This window comes from Notamacropus eugenii, chromosome 2 (assembly GCF_028372415.1).
Source record: "Notamacropus eugenii isolate mMacEug1 chromosome 2, mMacEug1.pri_v2, whole genome shotgun sequence".
NCBI lineage: Eukaryota > Metazoa > Chordata > Mammalia > Diprotodontia > Macropodidae > Notamacropus > Notamacropus eugenii.
The window spans coordinates 63,391,815-63,418,469 of record NC_092873.1 but is presented as its reverse complement, the minus strand read 5'-3'; the positions used below and the strand labels follow the sequence as shown (position 1 = coordinate 63,418,469).

At 43.8% G+C, this 26,655-nt stretch overlaps 1 protein-coding gene across 7 annotated transcripts in view; it reads left to right on the top strand.

Moving 5' to 3' along the window:
- Positions 1 to 26,655, top strand: part of AGAP1 (ArfGAP with GTPase domain, ankyrin repeat and PH domain 1) — a 694,274-nt gene that overhangs the window by 511,318 nt on the left and 156,301 nt on the right. For 4 of the 7 annotated variants that reach the window (XM_072640679.1, XM_072640675.1, XM_072640674.1 and 1 more), the window contains one exon: positions 1,636 to 1,797. The exons of the other annotated variants lie outside the window; for them this stretch is intronic. In XM_072640679.1, the coding sequence (XP_072496780.1) occupies positions 1,636 to 1,797 (162 nt within the window). The remainder of the gene's footprint in view (positions 1 to 1,635; positions 1,798 to 26,655) is intronic. 7 annotated transcript variants of the gene reach the window in all.

The window sequence follows — 26,655 nt, the reverse complement described above, 5'->3', positions numbered from 1 at the left end:
TTTGGATGACCTCTATTATGGAGGAGTTCCCAGAGCTCTTTCCACCATTGAGCATATTGTGTGTGTCATTTTCTGTGGTTTGCGGATTGTTCTGTTTCCTGTATATGGTTCCTTAAATGGTCTAAAGTCCATGTCCTAGGTCTACAGCCTGTTTGATTCTTTTTGGCGTGTTGTTTTTTTTTTTTTTTTATTTCCCCGCTTTTTTGTAGCGTGCAGACCAAAGAAGACCTTAGCCTGTGGCATTTAGCATTATCTCCCACCAGAAAAGCATTGAGTTTATACTGTGAAATTGTTGGTTTTCTTCTATAGATAAAAATAGAGGGGACAGCATCATACTGCCAAATGTTTGGAATGCGATTTCCCATAAATGGTTTCTTTGAATTTTGTTTGTATTAATGTTTGTGTTGTGTATATATTTTCAGACCAGGAATCAATTCAGAAGTGAAAAACATATCTCTGGCATGTGTGGTACTAGAGTGTAATTGAGGATTAGTGTTATCAAAAACGCTTTCTCAAAACAACCATTTGGTTATAAAAATGTAGGTCTGTTCTCAATAAACATACTTGGAAAAAAGTTAAAAAGAGGCTAAAACATTTCAGGGTCTTCTGTAGCCCTAAATCAAGGAATGAGCCTTTACTGATTGAGTTTCCAGAAAGGGGCCTTTTCCCAATATTTTTGTTATACTTTTAACATTTTTTATCACTGTCTTTCTTACATATTACTTTTATTTTCCAACATCTCACCTCCTGCTTCCCTACCCAGAGCCATCCCTTCTTCTAAGGAAGAACTTTTTTTAAGAGAGAGACGGAGACAGAGAAATTCAACGAAACTAGCCATTACATCAAACAAGTCCCACAGTATACGCCATGTTCCTCAGATGCTAGACCCTCAAAGCTCTAACTTGAGTCGTGCGCCTGAAGCTTTCTACCAAAATGTAGAGGGTGCTGAAAGGACTTGGTTACATGCAGCAGGTAGAAAGAACTGAACTTAGCAAAGATGGTGAGAAAAGGAAGCTGCCGCCTTCATTGCTTTCTGGTGATACTCCAGGGGAGTGATCCCCCAGCCCACATCTACGCTAGTGTGGGGCACACTTCCAGGAGCCATCCCTACCCATCTCCTTGAGGTCTTGGGCTACACAGCTCTCTGATGGTTCCTTTAATCTGGTTGCCTTTGGCTATTTTGCAGTCTTTGCTCAGGTGCCAGAATTACCAGGTAGGGTCCTGTTGAACAGGGCCTCAAGCAGTCAGATTTCCATCACTCTTGCCCACTTGGCGTCAGCATCCTTGGGATCTGAATGGAGAGCCCACATTGGTCGAAGAGAAGTTATTTTTGATCCCTGATTCCTGTTTGGGGCAGATGATGATCCTAGCTTTTAGTCAGCTTTAGACTTGTGGACGGCTGACTCATCATTGGGATTCAGTTTAACTCATGCGTCTGTCTTATTTCCTGTTTTTCAGTAAGCCTGAGGCTGCTTTGTTTGATGTGAGCCTATATTGTCCTGTTTTCCCTGGAGGGTTGAGGGAGGTGACACTGTCCCCCAGTGGCCACTGGCGGCACCCAATGCCCCGAAATCACTGTGATGTTCTGGCGGCATGTCCTATGCGGTGTTGTTCACCTTCCTTGTTTATTTCTAGGGAATGTTACTGCTAGTGCGTCTGTGTCTCAGATGGCAAGTGGCATCAGCTTAGTGTCCTTCAACACTCGCCCCGATGGGATGCACCAACGGTCCTACTCCGTCTCCAGCGCTGACCAGTGGAGTGAAGCCACAGTCATTGCCAACTCGGGCATCAGCAGTGGTAAGAGAGGACTCTTTCCTTACAGAACTCCTAGCTGCCTCACCTGCATACTGAGGGGGTTGGACCGCGGGATTTGAGGTTCCCTTCCGGAGCTCCCACTCTCTGCTCCTAAGTCTGACAGCACCGGGAGAACCTAAATCAAATTCCTGCCAAGAATCCTGACCACAGCCAGACTACAGAAGGCCTCGTGGTACAGTGGGAAGAGTGCCGGATTCGCAGTCACGGGACCTCAGTTCAAATCCCAACCCAGGTGGTGACCTGGAACCAATCTCTGTAGGCATCAGTTTCCTCAGCTGTAAAATGAGAGGTTCTACATAATGGCTCCTGAGGCCTCTATCAGTCCTAAATCTAGGATTCTGTGATCTTCCTTCTTTTCATCCAAGAAAATCAATGCACTTCATTCTCTATCCACTTTCCGCTGATGTGGTGCACTACCAAGATGTCTTAGATGCTTTCCTCTTTATGGATCCTTGGTGCCTAGAAACTGCTGAGCTACCTCTCCCCTCCTAATCTCCCCCATCCTGGGAGAACCCCATGGATTCTTCCCAGGAAGTAATGATGCACGTGTAAAGAGTCTGACATTCCTAGGACTCTATGAATATGCAACATGGAGGGAATCCTGGGTTGCCTAGATGTGCTTTGCCCGTGGCGTTCTAGCCATAGACTGCTCACCGGTATTTAAAGGAATTCCCTCTGTTGTAGATAATCTATCAGATAGGGTTTTAAAGTCATTTTAGCATAATTTGTACTAATTAAAAGACTGGAGCATCCAGTCTTCCCTGTAGACCTACCAGCTGCTACAGAAGCCCATTTGCTTTGGGTAAACATCATCCTTATTTCTATTTACTTCAGACCTGGCTGACAGAACAGTGCTTGGCAAAAGCCTTGAAGGAAAATATTTCAAAGCCCAGGGAGAGGAAGACACAGAATCTGCGAGTGGAGCTCTAAAGGGTGCTATAGAGAAGGCAATGGAAGGGCTCCTGCTTTGGGAAAGGGAACCACAAAGCCCCTTTGGTGCCCATTCTGAGCACTGTCAGCTCCCCAGCACCAGCATTTCTTCCTTCTCCTTTGAGAAAATTCCAATAGTGTATAGCAAGTGGCTGTTGTCCCCCTCCAAAGAGACCCTTGAAGGCTTTCCACCTTTCACCTCAAGTCTCCAGGTCTTGAGTACAATACAGAGAGGAAATGAATAAATTATGGTTATTACCTCTCCTGATATTTTGTAGGCGGGGCAAGGCATTCTACATTCTTCCCAGGTCCTTGAAAGGATCAGATATTTTCACCAGGATCCATCCATTTCTTTTCAGGGTTATGTCTTGAATTTTAGTCTGTTCTTCCATTGGGAATGGTGGTAGTAGTGGTCTTTTTTTCTGCTCATATTGACCAAAGGCTCCTCTCTTTGTGCTGGTATACCCCCCTCAAACTGCACCCCCCCCAAACACACACACACTCACCTTCTGCTGATCCTATTCTTGGTGACTTGTAAATGAGAATAACAAGGTCATAGGTCATGTTTGGGAGAAAAATGCCAGCCCTTTCTTACTTTGAGAGAGATGTATTGTTCAGTCGCAGCAGGGTGCCCAGAGTTAAAATGTTCTGCTCTACCAGAAGGGAGTTAAAGGGTTTGAAATCCAGAGGGCCTGGGTTCACTTTCTTGGTTCACTGAATTACCACCATGCCTCTGCGACCTCGGGAGGAGATGACTTCCTGCTTCATCTATACAATTAGGAAGTTGCTGTGCACCACCTCCAGCCTCTTGGACTGTGAGCTTTATGTCATGGAATGGCATCTGACCATGGTTCCAAGGCTGCTTCTCCTCCTTGGACCCAGGTGACCTTGTGTAAGGCCCTCTCCAGACCCTACTCTGTAAAATCAGTGCATTGGGCTGCATGGCTTTGGGATCCCTTTCTGTTCTAAATACCAAGATCCTGTGATAATATCACTGATATCGATATCAAAGAGATTTTTTTTTCTAAGAGACCATTGACCTTGGCACAAAAGTAAAATGTAAGTGAAATTAAGTTAAAGCAACCTTTTAAACAAACCATCTTGGAATACACCTTATTACTTGATCTAAAAATCCATGATTAAAAAAAAACTAAACCTTTTAAGCAAATATCCTTTTGTTAGAGATGATTTCTTCTGCAGAGTTTGCTTATACATATTTAAATTAGCTATTACACCAAGGCCAATTAAGTAGATTGAGTGTTCTCTAACCCTTAACGTCTTTTCCTCTGTGCAACAAAAGTCAGTCAACTCACAGGTATTTAAAACAAGCACTCTTAGGGGAAGCATCTCGTAATGGAGTGGGCTCTTGGGGCCTACACTTTTCCTTCTCAATAAGGAAGATTCAGTCAGCAGAGACACAGACAAATGTCCAAGTCCATTGTATGGGAAAATAGCCTAGGAAATGTGTCGACTGGCTGGATGTTCAGGGAAAACTAGAGTTTAAAGAAAGACCGCAGTGAATCACATTTGGGGAGCTGGATGAAACAGTGGAAATTTTGCATTGAAATTTGAAAGGACCTGGGTTTGAATTCTGACTTGGCCACTTTCTAGCTTTGTGACCTTAGGCAAGTCACTAACTCTCTGGGCCTCTATATCCTCACCTGTAAAATAAGGGGATTGGGCTGAATGATGTCCAATCTCCTTTTCATCTCTAGTCTGGGTTCCTACAAGCTTAAGAATATTGTAGGTAGGGCCTACAAGCAAGCAAAAAATAGCAAAGGCATTTGGAACAAAATGGACAGAAACCCAGAGCTAACCCAAGGAAAGGAAGCACAGATCTGACAAATGGAAGAAGGCCTCGGGATGAAGTAAGCTGAGCCGGGATATCCTGGGAGATGGCGTCTTCACCATCAGCTGGGGTCCAATTAGACAAGTGTTCATTAACTTCCTTATTTTTGGTTTTCTAGTTCTTTAGTTCTTTTTTTAGTTATTATTGTCTTATTAGAAACAATGTTAAACATCGATGCAAACCACTGAGCTTGATCTTTTAGTTCCCTTTGAAAGAAGTGAAGGAAGTTGAGTCAACAAACATGTATTAAGCACCTGCTGTGTACCCAGCATCAGGCATACAAAGAAAGGCAAACATCTGTCTGGACCCTTAAGGAACTCCCAGTCTGTCAGAAAATGCCTTCCAATGTGTTTGCCAAATGGTCGCCCTCCATTCTTCATGATTTTCTTCACACACATGCCCTCATGTGCAATTCCAGGAGCGTGTTGCCTGTGATTAGACATATAGCCCATACTTCAAGATAGACATAGGCTGATAAAATGATGGGAAAAGGCACCATGTATATGTATAGTTGGGGGGGTTTAATTTTTTTTTTAACTTTTGAGGTTACCATTAGCACGGACTTACAGGCAAGCACTCAAATGACCCCTCTTTTAATTTCAGCTTTTTTGCCCTGCCCGGGAAGAATTTTGAATTTGCTAGTCATAAAAAAAAGGGCACTCTGTAGGCAGCAGGGATGGGGAGAAGAGAAACAGCCTCAGGATTCCAATTCCCAGAGCCTGGAGAACGTGCGGCTGACTGTCGCCGACTTTGATCACAGAGAAAACATATGTCACGTTGGGCTCCCATTATTCTCGGCACCCTTTTCCCACACTAAATTAATACTTTGAGTGGCTCCAGAGAACTTTCCAAAGTCTTCCTCTCTGGCTCGCCAGGTATCCTGGGGTTCCTGTCTTTTTCAGCAGCCATGAGAGGCTCCTAATTAGATAAATTACTTTGTCGTGGGCCAAGCCACCAAACAGGAGGCGCCGCTCAATTAAGGGAGGAAAAAATAGAAAAATCCATTCTGCGCAATGGAATGCCCCACTGGTTTATGACTATTAGCGTTGGAAGGTTTTACATTTGAGTACCTGAGGTTGGAAATTAAATGTCTAATATCATTTGGCATCGGGAATGTGAGGCACCGAACCTGCCCTGAGAGAAAGATCTCGACAGCTCCTCTCCGCTTTTCAGGTGGCTGTCGGCTGGAGAGCGCTAGAATCAGGGAGCGGGATCACAGTTTCCCCAGGTGCCACTTGCTGCCCAGCCTAATTTTTTTTAATGTGGAAACATATTCGTCTCTCAGCTTCTGCGTTGAAGAAGGCCGTTCCAGTGGCCCATGAAAAATTAATTTTTTTACATTTTTTTCTTACTCTCGTAAGTGTTTGACAGAAGTAATTTTACCAGCAAGAGAGAATAAAAACCGGTGGCAGTAAATCCCTGTCCCGGAAGCCCTTGTGTGGATTCTTTATGGACCCAGAATTGATCTACATGTCAGATCCTGATGTAGCTTAAACTGTTTATCACCCTAATGGCAGAAGGGAGACCATGGACATCAACTTATAATCCCGAGTGAAAGAAATTGGTGTTTGCAGTCAATGAAGGGGCAGCTTAGCTTTATTGATGGATTTAGAACAATTACCTCGACAGCAGCGATTGGTGGAAGGTTTTCTGGAATCTTACTGCAAGCGCGCTTGCTGGTTTTCCCTGATTAATCATTTCCTCTCTAGGTAATTTTCTCTAAAAGTGTTATCTATGAGTTTGCACCATGGCAAGGGGGGAGGGCCCCCAGAAACCTCACTAGAATCATTTCTAGCATCCTTCCTTGTCAACCCTAGCTTTAAGGAAAAATACATTGTGTTTGTTTGTGCAGATCTGTGTGCGTCTGCATGCATTTGTACCACCCCCCCAAGCTTGAAAGATTTGAATTGCCCTCTGCCCCCCAGCCAAACTGGTGACATTTGGGGTTTCTCTTAGTGCAGTTGTTTCTAGATAGCTGTTGGATGGTGCCACCCACCCTCAAATTTGCCCATCTGTTCTTGAGCCCAAAGGTTCAGCTTCTGCTCCCTAAACGTGACCCAGTTTCCTGACTCAGCTTTCTCAGGGATTCTTTGGCATCTTGGACTTCAGACAGGTCCGCTCCAACACAATTTGTCTCCTCCCCTCTCTGCCCCACCATCCTCATCAACATGGCAGCATCTTCAGGATATCTGTTAAACTTCTCCTCAACCTGCCTCCCATCAGATTGTCTTCCATCAGGCCATTGGACAGGAGCTGCTTTGTCAGTGATGTGGATAAATACCTCATCTATTCGTGTTTTGCTCCTAGGCTGTGGAAGGTTGGCGCCAAGTTCATTTTTTCTAATCATTTCTTAAGTTGTGCTTCCGTATGTTAACATCTACAGTGTTCTGGGCTAGAGCAGTATAGGCTTAGGACCCTAAATCTTAAGTATTGCAGCTCATTTGATTTGCCTTTTTTTTTAATGCTCTTTTTATAATCATTGGTATTGCTGGTCTACAGTTCAGGCCTTTTGACATCTGGCTTGTGACTCTGTGGTCTCTCTACTGTACCATCCTCTCTTTGTCTTGGCTTCCTAAGTGTGATTTCTACCTTCAGAGCCTCCAAAAGATGGTTTGAGGCTCTCAGCACAGTTTGGAAACTATGAGTCTTAAGTCATGGACATATTTTACTCAGATAATATATTAGCACACTTTCTAACTCCTTTTTGACAGGTTTTAATTCTGCTAAACACTAGTAATGTTTGCCAGAAAAGGAGATGATTCTTATAGGATAGGTTCTCCTGATAAATTACGGGGTGCCATTTGGTACCTTTCTCACTTCTCTTTACCATTTCCTTTATTTATACATCGCACATTTTATCTTTGATACCAGAATCCCTTCTCATTGCTATCATGGTGGCCTTGAGCTGAGCTCACTGCCAGAGCACCTTCGATGGCTCATCTTTGAGCATCTAGTAAGCTTGAGGTCAACCACTGGTTGTCATTGTCTTTCACAGATTGTGAGTGATCCTCATTTGTCTTTCTGGTGGTACTGGTTCTTCCTTTTACTCACTATAACAAAACAAAAGAGAGAATGCTAAAGGAGCATCCCATCAGCCCTACTGTCCAAGGAAAGGAGAAGAAAATTCCTTTCTCTAGGCCAGAAGGGGAGTAGCTCACCCACCCAAGGTCTCATCCACTTTTCCTCACAGTGGCTCTTCCTGAGGATGTGTACCAGAGGTGGCCACATGATGGAATTTTCACCCATGAGTAAAAGTAAAATTGTATTGGAAGGAAAGAGGCAATCACTAGGTGGCCCCATCTCATTTTCTGACCTCAATCAAGTCATGAAACTTCTCTGAGGTTTAATTTTCTTATGGGCAAAGTGACTTGGATGGCAAATCTGTGGATGTCCCAAAAGCAGGAAAAATAGGCAACCTCTTAAATGAGAGAATCAGAATTCAAAAAGATGTGACTGGGCTGTTGCATCTGAAGCCAACAAGATGAAACTAAACAGGGATGAGTGGAAAATCTCCATTCAAAACCTGCTTTGACCAGAACAAGATGAGGAACAAGGTTAGCCAGAGTTAATGAGAAACAGAGCTAAGGGGTTCAAGTTGTCTACAAAGTTGAAAGAGCCAAGAATGGCTAATGTTAAAAGAAAAGTGAATGTAGCATCACTTCTGTGCATAGGAGTATGAGATAAGAGTAACACAGGCCCAGCTCAGTCACTTACTAACCAAATGACTGCACCTTTCTTCCTTCTCCATAAAATGAAGGGGTGGGACTAGGTAATGGTTCAGGTCCTTCCTTGATCTAGAACAATGGTTCTAATTAATGGAGGGAATGTTTCCATCATATTCACCTTTAGTCAAATTGCATTTAGAGTTTTCTAGCCAGGTCCAATTAAGAAGAGGCCTTAATGAAGTCACAGTTTCTGAAGGAAGGTGATCACTGTGGTGAAGGGTCATCAGAAGAAAGTGAACAAGAGATGCTTAGCCTGGAGAATAGAAGACCTGGGGGGAAGAGGTGGAGGCAGGAGAGTGGGGGCCCAATACTTGGTGAGCTATCATGTAGAAGATGGGACACCCTTAGGATGGAAGGAGAACCAGCCAGTGGAAATTATGTGTAAATATTAAGACTGTCCTCAAATGGGATCACCTGCCTTCTTGGTCATGATATTCCTTGTTACAGAAAACATTAGAGATGACACCAGACACCCAGCTGTAACTAACTCCCAGGCTCCCTGTAGCCCAGTATCAGAACCCAGTGATCCACATTAATGAGCATCCCATCACCATGGTGGATGGCACTGGACCGGTAATGTCACCAGTGTAAGGAGCTCCTAGCAAGTGGCTCTTTCTCCTGCTGCACTCTGCACCTTCCAGTCTGAGACCCTGGCTTCTTAACCTGGAATCATGAAGTTTTCTTCTTTGGTATTCTGAGAATTATGTTTCAGTACATTGGCCATCCTTCATAATCCCTTGTATTTTATTGTATGCATTTGAAACCATTATCTGAGCCTGGAGCTGTTGGTGCTTCCATGTTGCCAAAGGGGTCCAGAGTCCCCCAAAGGGGGAGACTCAGGATCTTAGAGCATTTCCAGGGCCACTGAGGAGTTGAGACTTATCTAGTGTCACATGGCCTGTGTATTTCAGAGGTCAGACCTGACCCCTGGGTCTTTCTGACTCAAAGGCTCCTTACACCCCTCTACCAATAGGAACCTTAAGCATATTTTTAACATTTGCTGAGATTAATCTAGTGAGGATTCTTGCACTAGGGGAACGACTGGATTCTCTGGCCTCTGACATCTTTATCCCTTCCTATTCCTAGACTCCATACCTTTTTTCACCTTGTTCTCACCTTCAGCTCTTTGTCACCAGGTTACTACTAGCAACAATTTCTTTACAAACTTCCTTCCCTGGCAAGTTCCCTTACAAATGATTTCCTAAAAAAGCCAATATCCCTTGCAGAGAACAGGACATTTTCATTTACATTGGTTTCATTATAGTGGCCCATCAGCCATATTTTGTGATAGCCAGCTGAATTCTTCTCTTTGTTAGCAGAGTGCACTTCCCAGTGACCTAGGCTAGGAGTCTTTAACAGGTCACCACCATTGCCTGTATTGGCATGTGCCAACCTCCTGTGAATTAAGAGGTCTGTGTGACACATTTCACTGCTGTTCATGAGCTTTCTCCCCATAGCCCTGCCTGCCCTAGGGTATACTTTATTAGTACAAGTCTCCTGTTTTAGAGTGGTAAAATAACTGCAGGTAAAATAAGCCACAGTCATCCTGTGCACAAGGAGGCTTCTTGTGCTCATGCATTCCGAAGTCCTCCTGCTGCTGGCAGTTGACGAGGCTTGGAGTTAGCGTCTGACTCGAATGTATTTGACTTCCTTCTCTTCTTGCAGCTCCTTCTTAGGGTCTAATGAGAATTGACTTTACTAACCATTGGAAGGGCAGAGAGGAGGGTGGGCAGGGGGATGACCTCCAATATTGCAGAAATACTGCCTAGTTTAACCCTGAATTGTCAGAAGCAGATGTGTACTATACCTTGAGACATCAAGATGGTCATTGATAATTTGTCATTGCAAAGTTCTTGTTAGGATGTCAGCAGCTCAGTGAAAGGGTGCTGCTATTCAATCTGGAGACGGAACACTTGTGGGGAAGTCCCATTTACCTCTCGTGTGATCTTAGGAAAGTCACCTCTTTGGGCTTCCATTTCCTCATCTGTAAATCAGTGCCAGGCCACGTGGTAGAACTTCTTATTGGAGAGGTGCTTCCTTCCCTCTTGCCTAACCTTGCTTGGCCTGTTGTCCATCCTTACCATGATCCCCATTCCCTGCTCATTTCTTTCCCAGGCCATCACCACTGTACTAGACACCATGTTTCCTTTCTTTCTTGGTGAGTTAGTTGCATTCTGCCCTCTTATTTCTGTTTGTGCCTGACCCAACCCAACCTTGGATTTGTCCCACCACTTACCTCCTTCCTCACCGAACAGGATATCAGGACACCTGGATCCACTATAGAGAAAGGTTCTCTGACGTCAAAGGGGCCCTCACTGCAGCAAGGCAATCATTTTGCTCCCCCCTCTTTAATTGTCTCACCTTCCCTAGCAGCCCATAAGTTGCCCATGAATCTCCCTCAACTTTCATTCAGCCCCCAAAATGGAGACCATTCCCCAAGAGTACCCCCTTGTCCATTCTTCCCCATCTCCCCAGCTCACATAAAGAGCCTCACCCTCATTCGCACACAGCAGTCTGCTGCTAAATCTTACCCTGTGTCTTCACATCTGTCCCCCACATCTGTCCCTTTCCACTCTTGGTGCCACCTGTCTTGGCCCTTACCACTCATCACTCACACTATTGGGAGAACACCCTAACTGGCCTCCCTCCCTCCAGTCTCCCTACTCCAGGCTGCTCCGATGTCAGGGTTAGGTGTCACCCTCCTACCCATTAGGTTACAGAGGCTCCCTGCTCCCTCCAGGATCACAAAGAAGCACTTCTGTTTGGTTCTTAAAGCCCTTCATAGCCTGGCCCTTCCTACCTTTCCAGGCTTCCTTCCTCCTACAATCCAACATCTGTCTTCTTGCTCTTCTTCTTATATGCCCCACTCTATCCCCCAACACCCTGATGCCTTCTCACTGGCTGTCCAAATGCTGAGAGCACCCTCCCTCCAAATCCTACCTTCTCTGGCCACTTCTGTGGGAAGCTGTTTGAGATTCCCCTCCCTGGCTCCCATTGCTACTGCCTCTCCATCAGATAATCATCCCTCTTCCCGCCCATCAGATGGCCATCACCCTACTCTGTATGGAGTCTGTATTTACGTGGAGGCCAACATGCTGTCTTCCTCATTGGACTATGAGTTCCTAAAAGGCAGAGACTGTCTTTGCCTTTCCTTCTGTCCTCCACTGTTAGTACCACAGACTGTGACAGTGCTGCGTGCTCAGCACACAGACAGTGCTTAATGAGTGCTTGCCAGCTGACTGATTCCCCAGCTCTACTGGGGATAGAAGATGGCATGCCTCTTAAGAAAGCTCCAAAGTCAGCTTTTCACCCTTGGCTTTGTGTCTCTGAGTTTGTGTTTTGTGTCTGAATGCTGCTGTCTTCCTGGACCTTGCTGAACCTTCTTTTTGTCATATCTCCAATATATCATATCTATATATGTGTATGTTATTTGTACATAATCATTTCTTGGCTTTCTCTTCTATTTGACTGTGAGCTTCTTGAGAGGAGGGCATGTCTTTTGCCTGTCTTTGTATCCCAGCACGTAGGACAGAGCATGACACATAGTAGCCGTATTGACTTAACAAAATTTTGGTTTAAGAAGTGACTTCCCTAGATTTACTCATCCTACCTTGAAGTAAGAGCTAACATCCTCCCTAGCCCTAAATCAGTTTGTTAAATGCATCACCTTTTGCAAAATATAGTGGGAAATATCAACCTGATCGCCTGAGGGGGCATTTCTTTTCAAGTATCGCAGAATGACTTCTGATTGTCGAGGCCATTATTGTCTAAGATTGCTAGTCCTAGAGAGAAACCCTTTTATCATCCCACTCTTTTCAAAAGCTCTGTTTGTTTTTTGAGGAGAGGGTGGAGATGATACAAAACTCTCCCTCAGTATGGCTTCCCTGGGATCCTCCTTGTTCCCTGTTTTTTTCCTCCATTCTTAAAGTGTTTTAAAAAATCTTGCCAGAAAGAGAGGCTAGAGAAAGGGGAGGAGGAGGAGGAGTGGGGACGGAGGTGGGGGTGGGCTACAGGAATTGATGATGGAGCTGGAAGTGATTGACTAAAACAACCCCAAAGTAAATGGGAAAAATATGGAAGACATCAATAACTCTTGAGACTCTGCTCCCTCTGTTCCGATGGAACATAAGGCCCTTGAAGGCAGGCACTCATTGGCTTTGTCTTTGTGCCCCTGAGTTTGGGAGAGAGTCAATGCTAACTTCATTCATTGGGTTGAGATAACTATTTCAATAATTATCTCTCCTTACTTTGTTCTTCCTGGTTTCCCGCTTTCCCCTTCTTCCCTAGTCTTTCTCTTGTTTGGGGATTCTCTTTCCAGGAGGAAATTCCATTCTCTCCTTTTTTACTTCTGAGCTCTATTATCTGACATCCAAGATTAGAAGAAGAGATATTAATATTCATTACGTAAAGATGATAAAAATTTAATATCTTATAAGAAAACAGATGGTTATTTAAATGGCTTTTAAAATAGACTGTTTTATACAAAGATGCATATTTAATATATTTGATTATTGATGCAGCTTTAATTGATCTATTAGAATCCTGGTTGTGAGATTGGTTACTTGGGATTCTTTTGGAAGGAACTAGGTTATAATCCTGAGTAGTTCATTAGTGATTGTTCACCAGTCAATTTCTACGTATGCTCATTCCTTGGAAGTCATTATAATTCCATTTGAAAAATATGCAGAAGCTAAATTCATTCAAAAATCTTTCTTTTTTTGTCAACTGAAGGACACTTCATTCCATTTCCAAATACATCTTAAACTTCTTACTTCCCCATTACAGGACTGAAGAGAAAGACTTTTATACCTAGAGTGAGCAGAAAACTGGCTTCAGATCCCTGCCCCTTTCCCTGGCTGGCTGTCAAACATGGATGAGCCCAGCCTTGGGGAATGATGTGAAGGATCAAATAAGATATTGGGCATAAGACATGATAGAAATGTCAACTATGTTATTTTTAGTATTACTGCCTATTTAATTAGTTCTGATGCCTCCTGCTTTTTAGGTAGTTTTATGATTCAAATGATTTGGTGGTGTTTTGCTGTTTAGTCGTTTTTCAGTCATGTTTGACTCTTTGTGACCACATTTTGGGTTTGCTTGACAAAGATACCAGAGTGGTTGGCCATTTCCTTCTCCAGCTCAGTTGACAGATGAGGAAACTGAAGCAAACAGGGTTGAGTGACTTGCCCAGGGTCACGCAGCTAGGAAGTGTCAGAAGTCAGATTCGAACTCATGAAGATGAGTCTTCCTGACTTCCAACCAGATGCTCTATGTACTAGCTGCCTTTTAGTGGCATAGCAAATAGAAAGACTGACTTAGAGTTAAAAGACCTGGTTCCAGTCCTATCTCTGACTCGTAATGGACGTATGATCCAGGAGAGTTCCTTTTCCTCTCTCTTCCAGACACCTACATCTATAACAGTATATCTTGCAAAGAAGGTATGAGCCTGTACTGGCAGAAGGGGTTTCCTTATTGGTGAATTCCCTTTGTCGGTGACATCAGGGATTCAGTCCAAGAAAAACTGATGTAGTCCTAACCGACATGGATTTCTGTTTGACAGTTGATTTGAGGTGATTGTGAGAGAGAAGAATTGGGAAATATGCCAAGCTGGGAAACGTGGGTGACTGGGAGGCTAGTCATCCCCTCAACACCCATAGGAAAGGTCATAAGAAAATAGAGTATAGGGTGAAAGAAAATGCATTCTGTTTTGAGATGTCCACTGGACAACTGGCTCAAAATGTCTAAAACGCAGGTGGTGATGGGGTCGTAGCTCAGAAGAGATACTTGGGCTGTACATGTAGATGTGGACATCATCCACAGAGAAGCTGCCATACATCTTTTCTACACAAATTGCACAAACTGTTTTTTATATCAAATACTTGGTTAAAATATAACAAAATGGCATTTCCTTGATTCCCCTGAGCTACTGTTTTAGGAACCATGTTGATAAAAGGAAATGAGATACATTCGTGCTAAAGCCATGCTGCATCTTTTTGATTTTCCATTTCTGAATTTTCATGAATCATTCCTTTAATGACATATTCTGGAAGTTGGTCAGGAATTCTAGTTAAACTTCCTGTCCCATTGTTTTACACCCTGTCATCTCATCTCTTCTTTGAAAACTCAGTCATCTGTCCGCCTTTGATCCTACAAAAACTGTCAAATCATAGGGGGTTAGAATTAGGATCCTCCATCCCACCTTCTGCTCTCATTTCCCCAGGCCTCTAATTCAGCTCTAGACCACTCTACATCTTCTCCCCATGCCCTTTTCCATTTGTTTTTCTACTAAAAGACTCGATTGGTCTAAGTTGGCCATCCAAAACTCTTGAGGGAAGAGGTGTTAATGCTGGGAGATGGAGGATGCCAACACAGACTTCCATCATGAGGTGCTTCCTTTATGTAGCTCTCTCTGCTGCCATCAGAACACTGGGTGGGGCTGCTAGGCCCATTTCTGATGCTCCATGTTAGCTTCCCTCTCACTCCGCGGGTATGGCGCAGCTGAATTGAAATCTGAGGGGCATGCCAAGGCTTCATCAATCAGAAAGTGGTGGCAGCATCAACCAGCCGGGCTCAGGTCGGCCAGGCCCACCAGATGAGATTTGCAAGGCTGCAACTCTGTGTGCCGGCCACACATCGTGGGAGGGTTATTATTTCAAGCCCACGTCTAGGAGATTCAAGGTCTAGGTTATTACCCAACTCAGCGTCCAGCCCTTTGACAGTTCCTGATTTCTTGTGCAGGGATGCAGAAGGAGCCTCCCAGGGCATCACAGAGAATATCTGGTCTAGATTTCTAGCAGGAGTGTTTCTGTTTAGAGAACATTCATGTCCAATAGACCCTGAAAATGAAATACATAAATCCTGTGTCTTTGGGATTCTTCCTCCAAAGTTGCTTTCTCCCCAAATCACCCCATTTAAGTAATAACTGATGGGCACATCAGCAACCATATTGTTAGCCTTGTGGGTTAGATCTGATGAGGTCATGAATTGATGGCTGGACTAAGGTCTGCCCCCTGATGTGGATGCCAATCACTTAGCTCTGTGCCTCATTTTCCTCAACTATGAAATCAGGGTATTAGACTTAGGAACCTTGAAGGTCCTCCTGCCAGTTCTAAATCTATGATCTGATGACCCTGGAGTCAGAGGTCTTGTGTTCAAATTCCACCTCCTAGGGTCACCCATGTTCCTTTGGACAAATCACTTCTCTAGGCCTCAGTGTCCCCATCTGTAAAAACATGGGCATGGACTAGCTGGCCTTTGAGTCTTCTTCCTCACTTTGATTTCATACCACTTTCTAAAATACAATGGTATGATTAGAAAATTTGAATAGGGAATAAGAGGAAAGGAAGAGATAAAATAACACAGAGACTTTCGAGTGCATGTATTAAGCACCTACTGTTTATTGAATTGATGAGTTAAATTTTGAAATCTGTCATTCAATTGGTATAGAAATAATTGAAACCATCCAGGGGAAGTAGAGGCTGTATCACGTTTTTGAGTGGCAGAACTGGAAAGAATAGCAAATATTCTAACTAGATAAAATTATACTAAATAGTGACGTAAAATCTTAGCTTTTTTAAATTCAGAAATTAAATTACTTAGAAAGGAAGACTGATTTGACTTTTTCTGGTCATGAATGAAAAGGAAACAATTACATTCCTTTTGACTGTGTGAAAGAATATGGGTCGTATGTGTGGCTTTGGGGAGGTCATAAAAATGATTTCTGGATAGTCAAGAGGAGGGGAATTGAATAAAGATTCTATTGGCGGGAGGCAGCGGGGCACAATGTCAAGGCAAAAACATGGACAATGTTGCCAAGACAGTGACGGGAAGGACAGGATGGAGGAGTTTGGGAGGAAGGCACAGTCAAGCCCAGGGTCAAGAATAATGTGGAATTGTAAGTCAACATCCTAGACAAATAGAAAATCCGGTCTGAGAGACAGAACCTGGTAGACCAAGGGACAAAGTGAAAATGGGATTATCAGCTAAAGAATATATTGAAGACATAATTGAGGGGGAAAAAGTTTTAGACCCAAAACAGCTCTCTTTTGTTTTTGTCTGTGTATGTCCCAGTGACTGGCACACACAGTAAACATTTAAAAAATACTTGTTGATTGATTTTTTTTTCTAAGTAGGCCAATGGAAGTATTTCCAATGAAGTAATGAGTACTACTGTAAGCTCGATAATTAAAAAAATATTTATATATAATAGCATTTAAGCCCTGCAGCTTAACTGCCGCCCTAACAATAATAATTCACATAATAAAACTCTACAAAAGTTACCCGAGCCCTATGCGGTAGTTAGCTATCACCCATCCACTTATTCCCATTTTTCCCAATGAGGACATGGGCACAGGGTGGTTCAATGACTTATAGGAAGTCCTGGTGCTGGGGGCTGAAGGCTGCTGGTCTCTTGGCCTGGGCCCATGGGACCAGTGGCCAAGGAAGCTATCAGACCTGGAGCTAGAAGTCTCAAGTCTGAGGCCTTCCCCTGCCCTTTCTGAGCTCATGTCGTTCTGATCAGCCACAGTCAGACACATCGTGCCTTGACCCGGACGTGGTGATGGCATCAAAGGACAGCAACCAATCAACCAACATGTCGGGCAAATAACACAGCCTGTCTGGGCCTCAGTTTCCTCTTTTGTAAAGTGCAGAGAGAGGTATTTTCACTGCCTTCCAAAGCAGGGTTTTTGCCAGGAGGGTAGTTAGCAAGAGATAGAGCACTGGGCACTTAGTACAGGGCAGTTGGATTGAGTCATTTTGAAGATGTCTAGTTTCATTGGATTGGCCTTTCTGGTCTCTGTGGGAGACTTCAAGACTGAACAACAAGGCTGATAGCATGAATGGGGCCACACCTTGTGTTCCACTGACCTTGGAAAGCTTCTGTCTTACTGTCATAGGTCTAGAGCCATGAGGGCAGGATGAGAGAGGCCGTCTGGAATAGGAGTTCCTTGGGAGCAGAGACTCTTTGGAGATCTTCCACAACCCTGGCGCCTAACACACTACTTAGCAGGCAACTGGTCCTTGTAAATGTCTGATTGATTGAGCCGTATCTAAACCAGCCCCCTAGTCCAACCCCTTCATTTTACAGCTAAAGAAACTGAGGCCCAGAGAGGCCACATGGGGAGGGAATTGGACAGGTGGGATTTGCACCAGCCATTGCTCTGTGCGTCTGAGCTCAGCCCTTTCTTCAGACTGTAGCATCAATTCAGGACTTCAAGTCTGATTTCATCTGGTCACACCCAAGTGCACAGGTCTCTCTCCCTTCCCCACACGTAGTGTTTTCCCTGAACATAAAGGCATTTTGTTCTGAGACTAGTGTCAGGTGGGAGCAAAATCCAATAAATCTGAAGATAATGGCAGTATTAGAAAGTCGTGTGCTCCCTGCCAGGTGGCAGTCACTCCTGGCATGTACTGGGGGATTTAAAGGTTATGAAACACTTCGCATCCATTCTGGTTCTTCCTACAGTAATAGCAATGTGGTACTTGGATAGAGCATTAAATTAGAATTTTGGAGGAACCAGATTCAAATCTTGCCTTCCAGTTGTTACTGCTATGTGACCTTGGGCACAAGTCATTAACCTCTGTAGGCCTCAGTTTGTTATCTGCAAGATGATGGAGTCAGTTTGTGTGACTTCCCCCCTCCCAACCCCTCCGGGTCCCTTTCAGCTCCCAATCTGGACTTCGGAAGAGCTCAGAGAGACTTGCTGTGTGGTCCAGGGCAAATCTGTTGACCTTCTGTCTCCATTTCCTTACCCTAAAAATGGAGTTCATAACGCTAACTACCTCACAGGGCTCTATCTAGGATAAAATCAGATGATTTAATAAGGCAGTTAGGTGACCTAGTGGATAGAATGCCATGCCTGGAGTCAGGAAGACCTGAGTTCAAATGTATCTTCATACGCTATGTACCCTTGACTGCCTCAGTTTCCTCATCTGTGAAATGGGGATAATAACAGCACCTGCCAGTCCCAGGGAGAAGCAAATGAGATAGTAATTATAAACCTCTTAGCATGTTCCCTAGCATATAATAGGTATTATAGAAATGTGAGCTATCCTTAGATAACTGTTGTACAGCACTCCCACTTTAAAGTTGTATGGAATTAGTGAGAATTATTCTTCTTGCTATCTCATTGGAGGCTTAATTCCATGCTCCCAGATGGGTCCTTCAGGTTGGACAATCCTCACTTGACAAATGCGGAAACTGAGGCACAAGATTGGGTCCCCCATCCAGTCAGTGCTTGAGGTTGGGCTTAGGCCCAGGTCTTCCTGCTGCCAAGTCCCCAACCCCCAACTCCCACTGAGGGGAAGCTGAACCAAAGAACACATCAAAGACGGAGGAGGAAAATGTCAGCTGGATGGGGCCAGGAGTCAGGAATGAGGCAGGGAGCTTTGTTTTTTTAATCTTCTGGAACGTTTGCCTGGGAAAAAAAAAGGACTGATTTGAACTTGGTTTCTGGGTTTCTGTCTCCCAGCTAAGCAACTTGACCCTGACTTCTTCAGTGAACCCCATTTCCCCTCTCACTTGCCTCCATTTGGATGGGTCAGGCTATGGAGACAAAACATGCCCAGGGTCACAGGCAGAGATGTCCCAGGGGACAGCAGTCATGTGGCAGGCACAAGTGATGAGCGAGGGTAGTCAAGAGAAAATTATGGATTATGTCGGAAACATTCAGCAGGGTTGGGGATGGGCTGGGAAGTCTTAATGTATTCATGAGGAATTTGTTGCTGGCAGGCTTGCCCAGAGGGAGAGGGCTGGGCTGCTTCTGCTCATCCTGGTGGGGGAGGCTGGTAGGTAGTTGCTTCTTTTAACCTCCCCCTCGGGGATAAAAGGCAGCAGTTAGCAGGAAGAATGGGGCTGAAGGCTTCTTTGATGAGCAGCTGCGGGAGGCCCCGTTTTGACTGTGCTCTGTGCTGTGGCAGCTGCACCCATCTCTGACCCCCCAACATCAGCCCTAGGGGGCTGAGATGCTGCTCCAGGAAAAGGGGAAGAAATAAAAGAGGAGGACGAAGACAAAGTCAACAGATCTCAAAACCCAGTCCCCTGCTTCCTTTTAGCTGAGAGTGACAGTCTTCCAAGAGGTAACCGCAATGCATGATGGGAACATATAGATGTTTTTTAGACAAAAATAATAAAGAAGTGCCGTGTCTTCAGCATTTGTCGAATTCTGTATCTCCTAGCAATTACGGGAAAAGAGGAAATCACAGAGAAGAAGGACAAAGTCAAAATCCCATGAAGAGGTGAATGGTTCTATAAAAAACCCCTTCTTGGGGGACTTGGAGCACAGGGTCGCAGTGTCTGAATGAGGAAAGACATTTATTAGGAAATATATAGGAAAGACACTTGAACAGATAGCAGGAAGGTCTTGGAGATACAAGGACAAAAAGGAAGACCATGGTCCCTGCCCTCAAGGGGCTTGTAATCAGGGGAGATGGAGGCAGGGACAGGACAAGGAATCATGGGGCAATTTATGGTTCTTTAGCCTCTAAAATGTCTGCCCCCATCTCCCACTCCCAGGAGCCCTTGGGAGCGTAGAGCTGACCTCAGCAGCAGATACAACACTGATCCTTCCCCCAGGATTTCACTGACTGTGGAAGAATAGGGTGGTGGCCAGCTGGCCAGCTGTCAGGGCATCGTACTCCTCTTCCTCATGCTGTCTGTGTCACTGCCTGGCCTCTATCTCAAAGATTCTTCTGTGACTGACCCTGAAAAACTGGCAGTTTGGGTTGTATCATGCAAAGAAATGACTTTCCCATCAGAGACCCAGGGTTCAAACCAAACGGTTCAAATGTGACCTCCAAAGCTTACTTCTTGTATGGCTTTTGACAAATCTCTTAATTTACCTGTGCCTCAGTTTCCTCATCTGTAAAATGAGAGAATTAGACTATATGGTCTCTGGATGACCTGCCAGCTCCCCAATCTATAAAGTGTTTCTTCCTTGGGAAGCACCCCGCTTTACTTGTAGTAGGAGTAAACTGCATTGTTGGAAGGATTTTCTATACTAGAAGATCCCAATTGGGCTGAAATCTGCTAATCTCCAGGTTGGTTTGTTTTTTTAAGTCCCTGCTATCATAGGTCCAGACCCACTTGCTCCAAAACTTCCCAATAGACTAATTTTGTTTGTTTTATAACTCTAAGGCCTGTGAGGACTTCCTAATTTTCATGGTTGTGTTATTGACTTTAACTCTTATTATTACCTGTATGACCTGGGGCAAGTAATTAGACCTTACTGAGTCTCAGTTTCATGTTCTGTAAAATAAGAGGATTGGACAAGAACATCTCTTAAGGTCCATTCCAGCTCTATATCCATGATCCCATGATTCACTGTTATCAATGAAGATTAGCAGAGGATTGTGAGAAGAGCCAGACTAATTTTAATTAACTCCCAGATCTCACTTGGTCTCTCTATGGTTCATATGGTTCCCTACTATCTAAATAAAAAAAAATAAATTCAAACTCCTCCGCTCTGCTTTCAAGGCCTCCATCCTCGTGAACTGTTCTTTTAAACACCTCTTAGATTGAATACTTTTTTCTGGTCAAGGAAATTGGGTCTGAGAGACCTCAAAAAAGAGTCAAGTCCTTTTAATCTCATATTTGGTTTGGGAAGATGAAACCATCACATCTCACTGTTCAATTTTAAGTTGCTTCTGTGTGGCTGAATCTCTTGGCATTCAACACTCACTTAAATTACTTGCATTTTTTTCTGTTTATAATACTGAGTCACAAGTGAAAAGTCTAAATGCAAAGCGATGACTGTTCTAGTTGCCATTGGGTTTTGCCAGTTTCCAAAGTTCTATGCCCATGAAAAGGTTAATCTGTTAGCATTTTTATCTGTTTTCATCTTTCCCTGGTAAATTTTCCATTTAGAATAAATGGCACCATAACACGGCTCACCTGCTGCCTGTTGGGAGCCTGAGAATGGGATGGTAACATTTGCTCTTGAGGAAGAGAGGGTGAGAGGTTAATTCCAGCCTTAAAATCTCCATCAAATGTGTACGGGAGTCATTAGTCATTAGCAGCATGTTCGCTAAATTCATAAACAGCAGGAGAGACAGATAGCCTCTTGGCAATAATTGTTCCAAATACCAGCATCTCCTTGCTTATTTCCCATTTGGAATTATTTGAGTTGGTTTTGTTGTTGTTAATTTCTCACTTAATATTTCGACAAGACTGTTTCCAGGCTTTGTTAGTGGGAGACATGGATGCCTAGTTCAGTCTGTAGATGGTGGCACCTCTGGGTGCCCATCTACAGATTGGCAGCTGTAGAGGCATTATCTTGAAAAACAGAGGCTGTATGTTTGGGGCTGTCCATTTTGTTTTGTTGGTGGATATGCATAGAACATCTGGCTAACCATCCTTGATGGATATCCGTTCATTCAAACTTAATCAAGGTCCTGCTTCAATTAATAAGGGGAGATAAGCTGACTCGTTAACCGGGCATAGTTGTAGGCTTGCTGCCGTCGCTCATACCAAGATCACAGGGCCCCCGGTGCAAGGTCACAATGACTCCATTACCTATGGAATCCAACACTTCAAAGCATCTTCCTGATGGGGACAGTTCCAGGAGGGAGGGAGGGAGGGAGGCCAGCCAGCCGGGCCACCAGCTCCCTAAACCTGATCCAATGAAACTGTCCATTGTTTCAGCCCAGGTGTGGAAGACTGGAAGGGGAAATTTCCTGGGATCTGAAGAGCCCCCTTTCAAGTTGCCAGACCCTCTGTTTAATGCAATGGATACCCTCTTTTAAGTCACTGACAACATTGCATCACCCACAAGCATAACCAGGGACTGACAGATTTGTTATTTCCAGTCACTGGTGTATGTGAGAGCACAGAACAAGGACAGGAACTTTCCTGGTATCAGAATTCAAAAGAACTGGCTTATTATTTCTAGACAATTATGTATAATCAAATCTCTTATTTTTGTGGGTTGGGAACTATTGCATCTTTTACTGTAACCCTAGCACCTGGCACAGTGTCTGGGCACACAGTGCTTAACAAATGCTTATGGCTTGATTCATTCATCACATGGCGATGCTTTCTACCAGTGGAGTACAATCCCTTTCCCCACTCCTTTCATTTGATTATGACCTGTGATTTTATCAGTGCAAAGAATCCCCAGTGTGGAAACTGCCTCTGCTAGTTTCAGTCAGTGATGCTGCTGGATGGGGAGGGAACTGAGAGGCCCTGAGGCCGACCCCTCCTCAGGACCTCAAAGGGCACCTAAACTGACCCCCCTCAGAGGAGGGAGCAGAGTTTTAGGGTGACTTGCCCCAAGTTAAACCATAATAAATAGAGTGTGTGTGTTTTGGACAATCAGTCAGTAAGCTTCTGTGAAGCCCTTCCTAAGAGTTCAAGAAAGACAAAAGCTGAGCTCCCAGAGCTTCCGTGATTTTGGGCCTGAGGCACTCTGACCTTCACCAAGGATACTTTTTACTGAACTGTGTAGTAACTTCTCCTTCCATCTTCATGGTAGCCAAGTGTTAAAGAGGGTAAGAAGAGGGGCTTAGAGACATGGAATCTTGGGCTTTTGAAAATCATCCACACTCATTGAGTTGGAACTCTTCTTTCATTTAAACACGTACTTATTAAGTACCTACTATGTGCTAGGCACTGCATTAGGTGCTGAGGAATCAGAAGGGAGAAACACGGGAGCTCTTTGTCCAGTAACAAGTGAGTTGAGATGTTATTCAAGCACTAACAACTTCTGTACAACCTCGAGTCTTAGAAAGCTTCATGGGACCCTGAGAAGAGAATTGACTTTAGCCAGAGTCACACAGATAGATGGGATTAAAAAAGAGAAGTCTGATATGATCATCGGTGTTCCATCCTCATAATCCGATACCTCTGCAGAGAAGCAAGAGAGAGGTATCTTCTCATATATCCTCTTTGGGACCAAACTTGGTATTGAGAATTAGGAAGAATTCAATTTCTGTTTTATTGGTGGTCTTTCAATTTTCATTAATGGCTTATTAATTGATTAATCACTCAGCATTTAGTAAGCTTACTAGATGGTCTTTAAGAGTTACAATGGCCTAAAAGGTCCAAAACTCCAGATCTGACCCAGCAATGAGTCTCTCCCAACTTATCCAGACAAGCCTCAGAAAACAGGCTCAAAAATGTCAATGAGTCATAAGGAGACTTCCCAGCAGAAGCCTCCCAACCATGTCCAAACACAAGGTCTCTGATGCTTTAGGAAACAGACAGGGGCTCATTCCATCTAAAATTCCCCATCGAGAGAGAAGGCAAAAACAATTTGTCAGATGAATTGTGTTTGCATGATGCTGGGAACCCATGAAGATCACTTCCGGGTGACATCTTCTCCCTCCTGTTGAAGAGTTTTATTCCTACTTTCCATCCATTTTTCTTTCTGTGATGCTGGTGCTCATGACAATTTCAACCAAAAGACCCTTAACATTCCCCTTGCTTAGAACCCAACTGTCAGCTGCCTGTTTAGAGAAGGGACTTTAGTTCTAATTGTAACGTGCTTCAAGGGAATCATAGCCTGCAAGCTTTATCTCTCACATCTGGGGTCCTATTTTTTTTAGTGAAGCCCACATGTCTTGGATGACCCATTTATGTGTGGATTAAATGTTGAAAGATGCATGGCTTGCAAACCCAGTGCTGGAACCCTAGTTCAAATCCCATGCCTACCATGTACCACCTCTTGGTCTTAGGCAAGTAAGTACTCCTCTGGGCCCCAGTTTTCTCATCTGTAAAATGAGAGGATCATTTCTAAGGACTCTTCCCATCTCTAGAACTATCATTTTGTGTGACATCTTACTACCCTCTGTAACCAGGTACATTTTTCTAGCAATTGTCTTTCAGATGACATGGTAGAGAGGCACCTTGGCAAGCCAGAAAAACAGGGGATATTTGTAGACAGAGAATCCAAGTTCAAAACCGAGCTGTGCTACCTCTGTGTTCTTGGAAGAGTCATTTATCCTTTAACTGAACCTCATCTGAGGAGGGGGGGGGGGGGGGGCAGGGTCTGACATGATGATATCCAAGGTCCATTCTAGCTCTACATCTGTGATCCTGTCACCATTCAGTTCCTTCATGCTCAGTGCTCGAATGTCTCTTTAGAAGGACACTGGTGCCTGGGGGTTAGCAGTATTCAAAGAAGGGTTCTAAGTACATTCATAACCCTCTGGAACAGTGTCCAGGATGGGTCCACCTTGCCATAATTGCTATTCCATGGCAGGTAATGTTAGAGCAAAGTTCTACTTTCCAGGTGTTTTATTTTGTTGAAATGAAATTATATATGGATATCTATTTGTGAATGCCATTTGAGGCCCTTCCCTACAAAGTACAGAAAGGTTCAACCAGAAGACTATCTACTGGGTGAGAAATTCTTTGCCTTTGGCTTCCCATGAAATAGATAAAACCATAACATGGCATTAAGCCCTTTCCACTTACATCCATCGTCATGGAAGCTAAAAAATGGAAAGAGGAGGGAGAAGGAAAATACCAAGGGCATACATTAAAAGTAGATGCTCATTCAGTTCAGTTCACCAAACTTGCATTAAAGGACCGTGATTTAAGGGTCTTTTATCATCTAGACACTGCTAGATGATAGAGAGACAATGATAAAAAAGAAACAGACATGGGAGGTTTTGGTCCAGGGGCCTAGGAATCAGGAGTCTAAACCTGGGGTCCACACATACCTCTAGGAGACTACAGACCTTGGATGGGAAGGGGGGCATTAATCTCTAATTGAAATTTAGCATTTCCTTCAAGTATGAATTCTGAGGGTGAAAAAATCATTCTAAGCAGTCCCTAGATTGCCAAAGGATTCTGTGAAACACACACACACACACACGTATTATTCCAAGGACTCCCTAGCCTTCACCAGCCCACCAAAGGATTCCATGACACACACCCTTGTCTTGGATCATAAGATCATAGATTGAAAAGATGAGATAACCTAGAACTGGCCAAACTTCCTTAATTCATAACTGAGAAAACCAAGGACGTGGAAGTCATAAAATGGTAGATTTCAAGCTGGAAAGGACCTTAGCATCCATCTAGTATAATCTCTCTCAGTTTACAAATGAGGTGGAAACTGAGTCCTAGAGAGTTTCTTGAATCCTAGACTCATCATGGGAAGGAGACTTAGGGACCTGTAATCTTACGCCTTCATTTTACTTTTTACTCAGCCTAACTCCCCAAGCTAAGCCAACACATTCTTTGGTATTTGGGGATTTCAATCCCCAGAGCAGGACAGTGAAAATAGGTTGGAAAACACTGCCAAAGACTAAAAAATGAGAGAGGTCAGAGATGTAATTCAGATGCCTCATTTTCCATGTAGCATAAATATATTTTCTGGAAAAGGAAGGTCTTAAGCATCACAAGCACCAAATGAGGCCAGAACGAATAGTTGGAGCAGACAATGTGGCCCAGGTTGGCTCAGGTGTAGAGCACTAGACTTGGAGTCAAAGACCTGAATTCAAATCTTATTTCAGACACTACTTCTGACTCTAGGAGAGTCTGCCCTCCCTAGATCTGTATTTCTTTCTCTGGACTTAATGTCTTCTAAGGTTTTTCCAGGCTTCTGATCCTATGAGGTACCTATGTTCAAGGGAGAGAACAGAGGATTTTATTCCCCATGTAACCTTGGATAAATCACTTTAATCTCTTTGTTCGTTAGTTTCCTCATCTGCAAAATGGGGGGTTTGGACTTCAGTTTCCATTTAAAGTTTCCTTCAGCTCTAAATCTATATTCAGACAAAATTTAAAATCAGAAAAAAAATTGGCTGTATTGTCAGAAAGTCAACCGTCGATTTCTGACTTGGGATTTCCAGATTGGTTGTCTGTCATAACATTGACTATTTGGCACAAAGGGCAAAATCCACAACTATTTAGGAGAAAGGTGAGACAAGGTTGTATACAATTCCCATGCCTCCAATCTTGACTCTGAAACATGTTGAATGGACATCAGTAAAGATATTAATTCTAGTTATCATTGTTTCTTAAAACCAATGTAAAACAATCACCAAACCTGGAAGGGCACAAGAGCCCAGAAACTCCTTTAACTAGGAAGCGTTTGATTTCCTTGCCAAGTGAAGGGAAATGGTAGTCACAATAGAGGCTCCTATGCAAAACATTTCAGAGAAGGATGATTGAAGGCTCTGAGTAACATTTCTTCATATGATAACCAAGGAAACAAGCCTGCAAGAAACACTGAATCAAGACCCAGCTAAGTCAGATCATCCTGAAGTCATTTAAAGATGAAAATGTTCATGAGAATAACCAGCATATGAAATAGAGCCAGCCTTCCAATATTTCTTTCCTAATGTCTATATACTGGACAGTCATGAAGTCGCCATCTTGGGATTCCT